The sequence below is a fragment of the Polistes fuscatus genome, unplaced genomic scaffold (assembly GCF_010416935.1).
Source record: "Polistes fuscatus isolate 324 unplaced genomic scaffold, CU_Pfus_HIC Scaffold15, whole genome shotgun sequence".
Taxonomy (NCBI): domain Eukaryota; kingdom Metazoa; phylum Arthropoda; class Insecta; order Hymenoptera; family Vespidae; genus Polistes; species Polistes fuscatus.
The window spans coordinates 728,388-737,954 of record NW_025113053.1 but is presented as its reverse complement, the minus strand read 5'-3'; the positions used below and the strand labels follow the sequence as shown (position 1 = coordinate 737,954).

General features: G+C 38.9%; 1 protein-coding gene across 1 annotated transcript; it reads left to right on the top strand.

Annotated features, from left to right (window-relative positions):
* Positions 1 to 3,099: 3,099 nt before the first annotated feature.
* Positions 3,100 to 7,330, top strand: LOC122514721. The gene is made up of 2 exons (XM_043631719.1): positions 3,100 to 3,180; positions 6,662 to 7,330. Exons 1-2 carry the CDS (start codon positions 3,115 to 3,117, stop codon positions 7,172 to 7,174), a joined length of 579 nt encoding a protein of 192 aa, XP_043487654.1. The 5' UTR covers positions 3,100 to 3,114; the 3' UTR covers positions 7,175 to 7,330.
* The last annotated feature ends 2,237 nt before the right edge of the window (positions 7,331 to 9,567 follow it).

The window sequence follows — 9,567 nt, the reverse complement described above, 5'->3', positions numbered from 1 at the left end:
AGGAGGAAAAAAAAGAACTTTGAATCTTATTAATAATGTTCCCGTCGAAGTATCGCACTGTTCATTTCCGAACCGATAGCGCGTTTCCGATGATCGATATAAAGTTGCTCGATGATGGACAAATTTTTTTTGTAAATTTCACGTAGCTCGTTCAATTCTTCGTCGAGATATTTCTTCTCCTTTTCCAGGATACGCGGTACACGCAGTTCCTGTTCCTTTCTTTCCTCCGCCAGTGACCGAAATTTATTCAAATATATTCCAAGTTTAGCATTTTCCTCCTGCAAACGCGATAACTCTTTTTTCAGCCATTGTCCTCGCATGAAAACTCGATGAACGAGTTTTTCCGTCGGGTCCGACTGTTCTCTCGTCTCGAGGGGTTTCTAAAAATACGTATTAAGAGAAACCAATACGGTCGCGAATGTAATATTTAATGAAGTTATCGATCGAACAATACCGCGACTAATAATTTCGAAAGTTTCTTTTTGTCTTTTCCATCGGCTATCCAGTCAAAGTCCGGTGAAATCTCGCGAAGACGTCTTTTTATTCTCGTTATTCTGCGAGCCGTCGCTTTCGACAATCTTCGAAACTTATCTTTGATATCGTTTAGAGCACGAATCATCGCGTCAGTTTCGTCCTGTATCTAACGAACGAACGAACGAACATGCGCGTAATTATTATCGTTAAATCGTATTTCTAGCATACCCTTTGATCGACTACGTCTTCTACGATCTCTCGAAAATATTGCAAATTCTTTTCCAAAATTTCCCGAAGGGCCGAACCACCGTCCTGCGCGTAACGCATCACGTTAAAAACAAATTCGGCGGTACTCGTGATATCGCCGCCATATACTCGCTCGATAACTCGTCGGATGCCTGCGATATCGGTCTGCGGGAAATATAGAAATCTGCATTACCGACCGTTCGTAAGAGCGACCGCTTCGTTACCGTCGGTGGGAAATCCATCTCGATCGGTACGTTCGAACTTTCCCTCCTAGATGGCACTCTCTGTACGGAAAAGGAAATGCGCGCATTCAAATTACTCGTAGTATAAATTGATCGGGATGGATTAAAACGAGAAGACATTAATTGAATTAAATCGATAAGTACCCAAGTCGATGAACTAGCAGGCTGGCAATTTCCGTGACAAATAAAAGATTCGGATCTATTAAATTTATCGACCCCTCTTCTCTTAGACTCCATTTCGTTAAAGTTTGTAGTAGTAGGTACGATCACGATAATTTAGTCTCCGTCTTCTTCGAGTACATCAAGCACAACTTTTTATAATGCCGTTTTATTCATTTAATTATCTTCATCAAATTCCAGTGATAAATTTCTACGTTAGAGATTTTCTTATTGCATATTTCGTACCTAATTTTCTTTAACGTTCCTCTCGAATCAAAGTTCGATATCGAGAAGTATTCTCGAAACACTCGAAACACTCGAAACGTTACGCTTCTTTTCGACTCGCTTCGAAACCCATTATTTATCGATATGAAATTATTAACGAAATTCGTTTCGCAGATATTTTCACTCATAAATGTAAAAAAAAAACAATGAATGTTTTTGAAAATATTCCCAAACGCGCCAAAAGAAGTATAACTTAAAAAAAGATTATTATCTTCCCCTTGGATGAAAGGTTTGGAAAGTCGTCATTCGTGGAATGTTTCGAAACGTGCATGGAAATAGGAGCGTGCCGATTTAGGCGATGAATCAGCGGGCGTTCATCGTTACGTCGCCATCGAGGCACGACGTAACCATAAAATACATATATATCCCATATAATAGCTGTTTGATATAATAGGATATAATAGGGGGGTGTATATATATAACGTGCTAGGTGTAGGCGAGGCGCGTTATTTATGTATGGGAAACGTTTGGTCTACAGATATCGTGGAATCGCGAGAGTCGAGTTGACCCTTTCGCAATGATCGACTCGTTTCCTTGATAACGCGATACTTTTTTTATTCGACAAATTTCTTTTACACGACTACGAGAGAAGAACCCGTTTGGCACGACTCGCCAATTAATTTCAAGAGATTCAAGTATATCGTCCTTTAAGATTTTCCTTTTGTTTTTGATTTTGTCGCGAGTATTCGCGCGAGCCCGTAGCCAATCGGGCGTCCCGAAAGGCCGGTGGTCGCGTGGCACGGCCCGTTCCGCGCCAAACACCTGTCTTTCTTTCTGTAGACTACTTTCGGTAGATACTCGAGTAAGGTACCTACTACTCTCTTGTACCGAGTATCCAAAGACGGCTGGCGAAACAACGTTCGAGAGCAGAAGGCCTGTCAGCTGCGCCGCAAACAGCAGCTGACAACGACGAACGGTCTGCCGCCCCATAGTTGCTCCCGACTTTTTAATACCTTTTTCAAATTCCTATCTCAACCCAACAACCTCGGTCTTAAATCCGATCTCTTTATCTTTTCCGATCGAATTTCAATCCGAAGTATTCATCGGGATATAATCGGGTAACTCGAGTATACCGAGCGGGACCTAATCGAATATTAGGCGGATCAAATGCGTCTAATCGAACTCGAATGCATTTAATCGATGCCATTTGTAAGTTTTCCTCGAGACGACCAAAAAATAGGTAGATGGAATGTTTTACGCGTCGCGAGTGCTTCGCAAAATCGTATTCTAATCCCCGTTCTAATCTGTCCCATCTATTTGGAGTGGCGAGACCTTAAGAAATAAAAATAAAACGTAGAAGGGATCCAAGGGACTAGAAAGGAGCCAGATGACCGAGCCGCGTGCACGTTACAACACAGCTGCACGCGTTGGTCGTTTGTATCGGTTTGTACCGTCGTCCGTACCGTCGTCCACCGTCGTAGCTTCAACGAACCATTTCACCGTACCACCTTCGCTCTCCCAGCTTCAGTCCACGTTGAACCGTCGTTGGCGTAACGTCACGACTGACCGTCTTATTTCCCTTTCTCTTCCTAAGCCGGTAGTTTGAAATATTTATCGATATATAAACCGAACTCTTAAACGTTTTACCCAGTGTCAATCGCCGATTCCAAATCTCGAGCATGATTTCTCGGGGAACGCGAGAACAATAGTGATATCTCGAACGGGACCTATTCCTAGAGGAAAAATTAACTATACGAAAAGTTCGAAAATGATCCCAACGAGGAAATCAACCGTGATCTTGCTAACGATCGTCACCCTGATCCTTCCCATCGATGTAAGTTTCGATCGATTTTTTCTTCGCGTTAAATTAATCGGCATTGAGTTTTGTATACTTTTGATACTATTGGATTGGCAACTACCATAAGCGATCGCGGATTACAAATAAGAAGGAAAATTCGAAATTTTTGCCGAAAAATATAACTTTATTCAATTAGGTGTCGTCCAATTTCGTCGACGACCTTTCGCCACAGTTCGAATTGAACGAAATGCGATTCGTCTCTCGCTCAGTCGCCAATCCAATAAATCGTCGACTTTGCATGCGAACCCAAACGCAGGACGATGGAACGCGTTGCGTAAGGCGGAAACGATGATTCTCTTCTCGACAACGTACGATTAAAACGACGACAACGTTAACGTAATCGTTCATTTTTCCCCGTTAACCGACGCGCGGAGACGATAGATCCATCGGCTAATCGCTTCGATGGTTAATAATAAGGCGTATAATAAAAAAGACAAAATAGAAATGAAATTGGAGCTATCTCGGTTGGGATACTTCCTTCGAAGTGGCGAAAAGGCGAGATCGTTCGTTCGGATAAGAGAGCGCGGTTCGCATGAAACGCGCATCCCCGTGACGACAATAGGGCCCACGGAACCCGCAGAATGTGCTAGAGAGAGAAAGGGAGAGTAGGGTTGAACCTTAAGGTCGACCGAGAAAGATCAGGGCTGGTCAAAAGTCTGCGCAATTTCTACTAACGAACCGTGCAACTCGTGGGAGCCGATTCCACGACTTCTGCTACCCGCTGTATCTTAGTTTCCGTGTCTCTTTGCATGCACTTTTACATTCACACATAGACGCATACGCGAGAACGAGAACTTTGACTTTTCGTTTAGATCTCTGCGTCATTCTCCTAGTCATTATCATTCGAATCCAATTACATTTTGTCGTTGTTGCGAAATCCTCTCGAAAAAGAACTATTTCGTTGAATTTTTTCGAATGAACTTTATTTTTTCACTGGGTTCGCAAACTTGCCCTAGTTTTGCTATTCGCGCTAGTAGGAGTTTGAAAAAAAATTTAATTAAAAAGGGAACTGCATTTAAAGGTGTCTATTAAATATCTCGGCAGGTTTCGTATATTCGACGATAGAATATTCTAAACATTTCTCTGAGAGAATCGCGACGACGAGTAGTTTGTTTTTTTTTTTTTTTTGAAATAAACCACCCGAGTGCTTACTCATTACTTTAGTCGTCGTTTGAAAAGGTAAGAAAAAAACAAAAATAAAAGTCGAAAGGAAACGTTATAGTTTAGTCGGATCTATCGAAGGCCGCGATTAGCCACAATTTTCTTCCTTTTTCTTTCTAAAAAAAAAAAAAAAAAAAAAAAAGAAAAAAAGAGAAAAAGATAAAAAGGAAGCGCGCACACATTAATTACGACGCTGTTTGCAATTACTTTAGGTCCCTGACACGCGCCCGGGCTCTTGGAAAATCAAATGCAAATGCATTTCTCTCTTTCTCTCATTCTTTCTCTCCGGTAGGAAACGTTTGAAAAGCTTTTTTCCACCGTCCGACCTATATTTTGCGAGAGCACCGAAGCTACGAAAATTTAGAAATTCTCTTTCTAGAATAAAAGAGAAGAGAAATTTGTTCACGGTTGAACACCATTACGGTCACCTATTTTCCTTTCTGTTTCGAATTGACTTCGAATTAACTTCGATTTCACCGATGGCGAATTTTTGTCCGACTAAATTTATAGCTTCGCGGACGCACGAATGTATCTTTAACCGTGTAAAAGTAAGGAAGAAAGAAGAAAGGATGGAGGGGGGAGGGAGGGGGGACCGCCTTTAGGTGGATCGATTCGCTATGATTTATGATTTTTTATACCCGAAGAATTTCCCGCCCACTTCCTTTTTAAGCCAAAGGCGTTCGAAAACAATGGGGAAGTTACGCGAGTGTTTCGTAGAGATAATTATCCGAAGCAGCTGCCGAGGTATTCCCTTTAACCCTTCGAGCAATGGTCCGAGGGGACCATTTCGATTTTGACTTCGTCGATGTCGATTAGATCGGGGCGCGTGAAATGTCGGATTTTTAAGATATTCATCGAAATCTATTTTTCCAACGAACATTTTTTCCAGCAAAATTTCATATTTCGATTCGTTTGAAAAAATCCAATTGGCAAAAACAAACGAATAAATTGGCGTACGCGTACAATAGTCGCGATCTTTCCAATTGGAAAAGGAAAAAACGTTGGTCCCTTATCGCGTTAATCGTGGAAGGGACCAAAGTAACCCCTTTAACGCGTGCACCGGGCCCTTTCTTGCACGCGTCGATGAATAAAACGAACGGATAGGGGAAGAACGAACTCGACTTTTCGATGGTCGAACGTTTGTTCGAAAAGAAAAGAAAAAGACACCGGAGGGAAGGGAAAAGGAAATAAAACGCGCGAAGGAGGGGAGAATATATGCGATGACAATTACAGCTTCCGGTTTGTATCCGCCCTGCCGGAAGTTCCTATTCATACTCGTCACTGCGAGTGCGTTGCGTTACTTCCGTTATCGTCGATACGAAAATTTCCGATCAAACTACACTCGAATTCCTTTAACGTATCGTAATATGATTTTCATTTTTTTCCTATACCGAATAATTATTACGGAAATATGTTTTATTATATTAATATATTAAATATATTAGTATTATTATGTCGCTATTCGTGGGTCGGTTCGATAACTCGTTAAAATATTTCCTTCTTGTTTATCGTTCTCTCTGAAATCGATCGATACGACCCGACGCGTATTCTCATCTTTCAGGATACACCTTTCGTTTTTATCTCTCGTTTAAAAGAAATAAGAAATTAATAACGACGCGTGCCGAAAACCGGCTACCAACACCTGCCACCTACCTCCCAACTCCTCGATACGGCGCGTATTTCCATTTCGTTTATTCGTTTCTAAATTAAAAATACATCCTCTGAGATAAGAGTAAATCAAAAATATTCACAAACGATCAATGCGTTTTCCAAGATATTCCATAACGCTTATAAAAATTTGTTCGCGTCGCTTGCGCGCTCATCGTCAAAATAAGGTTACATTGTTTGACGTATTTATTTCGATCATTCCTACGAAAGAGAGAGAGAGAGAGAGAGAGAGAAATTGAGAGAACAAAAAATCCGCGAGACAACGCGCTAGTAGCTTGAATAAATGAAAAAGGAGGCGCCATTTCTGTTCTCGCCTTTGGTTATTTATACCATTTTCCTTGTATTTACGGAAACGAAGAGAGAGAAAGAAAGAAAGGTAGGCAGGCAGGCAGGCGGGCAGGCAAGCAAGCAAGCAGGCGCAAGGTGTTTGCCTCGAAGTCAGGTGCTTTTTATTCCTGGACACCTGTTCTTCAACGGTCCAATTTGAATACTAAATTTAGTCGGATGGAAGGCTGATCGTATCACCCTTTTACGATCAACGAGAAAAAAAAAACAACAATTTGTCTAACCTTTTTTTCCCTTCGATCCTGTCCACTCGATATTAACCGTCTGTCGCGTTTGATTCCAGGTGACCGAGGGAAGACCTCGCATAAGGCATCATAAAGGGGGTACGCATTGCAGCAGATGCGGTCCGGGTTGGGGTGCGACCGGTAGATGCGTTCGCGGTCGCGACACCGAGTGCGCCAAATGTTTGTCCGGCACTTATAGTCCTCATCACAGTACCCAACCCTGTTGGATATGTTCGAGATGCGGTCCAGGATTGTACGAAGCTCATCCGTGCACTTCGAAAACCGACACGGTTTGCGATTCCTGTCATCGCGCGGCACCGGACAATCCGGATTATCATCGGAAATGTCAAAATCGTGGAAACTTTTTCTTGGCGCCCGAAGATGCCGAGAATACTGCCGAGGAAACTCTATTGGTCAATCAACCCGATCGAGTGTTTCATTTGAAGGACAGACAAGAAATTATCGAAAAAGATATCGAAGCTGCTGGCTTTCATTTGTCGTTGGAGGAAGAATCTACCGATCCTAACGATTTCGATTACGAGTCCAAATCGCAAATCGTGCAAAGGCTTTGAATCGTTCGTTAGCCCGAATCAAAAGTTCCTGCGGGTTTATTTTTTTTTTTGTATTAAATTAACATTTCCAAAGTACATTTTACAAAAAAGCGATTACGCGTTACGCAGTTTATAGCACGATAAAAGCGCACGAACTTTTGCTTCGCTCTAATAAAAGGGGGAAAGAAACAAAAGAAAAAACAATCGTTGTTTTTACTAGTCAACTCAATATGCCAACGTATATATGTACATATGCATGCGACGATGATCACGTCCAAAGTTCTTCCGCTCGTTTTGCCGAAATTAAATTCGAAAACGTGTTAATGTTTTTTTCTTTTTTTTTTCTTTTTTTTTTTTCTGCACGAATGTCCATTTAACAGGGCAGCAGCACGCTTCGCGTATACAGCTATTTTTATTTGATTCGTTCTATAATACTTTGAATACGCGTACAATGGTACTAGCGAATTGTCGTATAAGAAAATGATGAAAATGATGAAATGCCTTCCAAGTTTTCTTCGATACTAATGCATCATCGTACTTTCATCTCGTTTCTTATTTTTCCTTTATTTATACTTAATATATAATTAGGACGCTTGCAACGATCTCTTTTGTTTTATATACACGACTCGTATATAACCGCATATCGCATATTTCTTACTTTTAACGAATAATATGTGTGTTTATATATATATATATTTTTGCTCCAAATTTTTGGTTTTAAATGGATGAAAAATTATTAACTTTTCGAATTAGATTTCATCATCGCGTTGCAACGAAAAGAAACATCGGCGTGTCGTTGATTATGTCGATTACAATCCGTTTATTTATTTTTTTCGTTAAATAAACAAAACACGCCATTATGGAGAACGCGAACGATTCGAATGGGTGCCAATATCGTTGTTGTTGCTGATTTACAATGTATATCATAGTTATTACAATATGAAATATATATATATATAACGTGAAAATACACGATGTTCTTAAGAAAAAATAAAGAAAGATTAAACGCGATCGAAAAGAAAAATGCTTCTTATGGTTAGCGTTTATGCACATAATAACGAGTAACCTAATCGCAAATGGTCGAGTATCATTGCTGCGAGACAAAAAAAAAAGAAAAAAACAGATGCACTAGAGTCGTAATTAATATATCTCTATTTTTATCTATTTCACGTTCTTATTCCTAATCGTTCATACATATACATACGATATATTGTTGCAAATTTAATCGAATATATATATATTAATAAGAAAATTTTTTTTTATTAATTTCTTATTAAATAAGAAATAAAAGTAGCATACTTTTTTTGTCCTCGTCGATAGGAAAACGCGTATGGGAATTATAATCTCTAAAGTATTTCACACATCGAATACGCCTAATTTTATCTAATTATGAGTATTATTATCGTTAATATTTTTCATTTCTTCCCTTAAAACGTATTTCAATTCTAATCGCGTATCATACTAATATAACTTATTACATTATAAATAGAGACCTCTGATTCGTGAGACATATATATTTAAATAAACATTTTATCCGACAATTATAACACGTTAGATATGATAAAAAGAAACGACCCAATTGTTACGAAAAAGAGTATAAAAAAGGAACAATAAATGGACGTTTTCGCCAACTTCGAAAATCTTAATTGGATAAAATTACGTGAAAAAATTCGTTGTTCCTATTTACGAAGTATGCACTTAAAAAAAAAAAAAGAAAGAAAGAAAGAAAGAAACATAATGCCAAAACGAATCATCGTATACATACACAATTACGCGTGTAATTATTTAATAATAAATTATTTTTTTTGGCTTGCACGGAAGCGTTTGTAAAAAAAAAAAAAAAAATAAATAAAAACAAAGAATAAAAGACATTCGTCAGCCGTCTAGCCAAAAGTCATTGGTGCTTTGCATGAGCGTATTAATGGGTATTCTAAAATACCCCTAATTTTTAATTTATACACGATAAGTCTGTAAATGTAAGTGTAAATGTAAATGTAAGATATTCTAATAATAATAATAATAATAATAATAATAATAATAATAATAATAATAATAATAATATTAATAATATTAATAACACACCAGAAGGGTTTATCCCTTTTAATCGCCTTTTACGACAAGCAGGGATTACTGCGGTCTTATTCTTTTTTCCCAGACCCGCAGGGAAATAATAAATAATAATTTAATGAACAATAAAACGGACATAAGCATTTCGATCATGCTCGTCGTTTTGTTCTCGTCGAAACACGAGCGCGAGTTACCATTCATTTTGATTCTTATAGTATCGAGTTCTTCTAACTATACATGTACATTAGGGGGTGGTCCTTATTTTCCATTGAAAACTTTGACAACTCTGGGGAGCGTGTTAATATTAAAATTAAGAGCTCAAAATTTATACAAATTTTTGTTTATGT

Bases quoted from the DNA above. Each gene is read 5' to 3' on its own strand.
- LOC122514721 (XM_043631719.1), top strand. From the start codon at position 3,115: ATGATCCCAACGAGGAAATCAACCGTGATCTTGCTAACGATCGTCACC. The intron at 3,181-6,661 runs GTAAGTTTCGAT...GTTTGATTCCAG, and splicing joins CCCTGATCCTTCCCATCGAT to GTGACCGAGGGAAGACCTCG.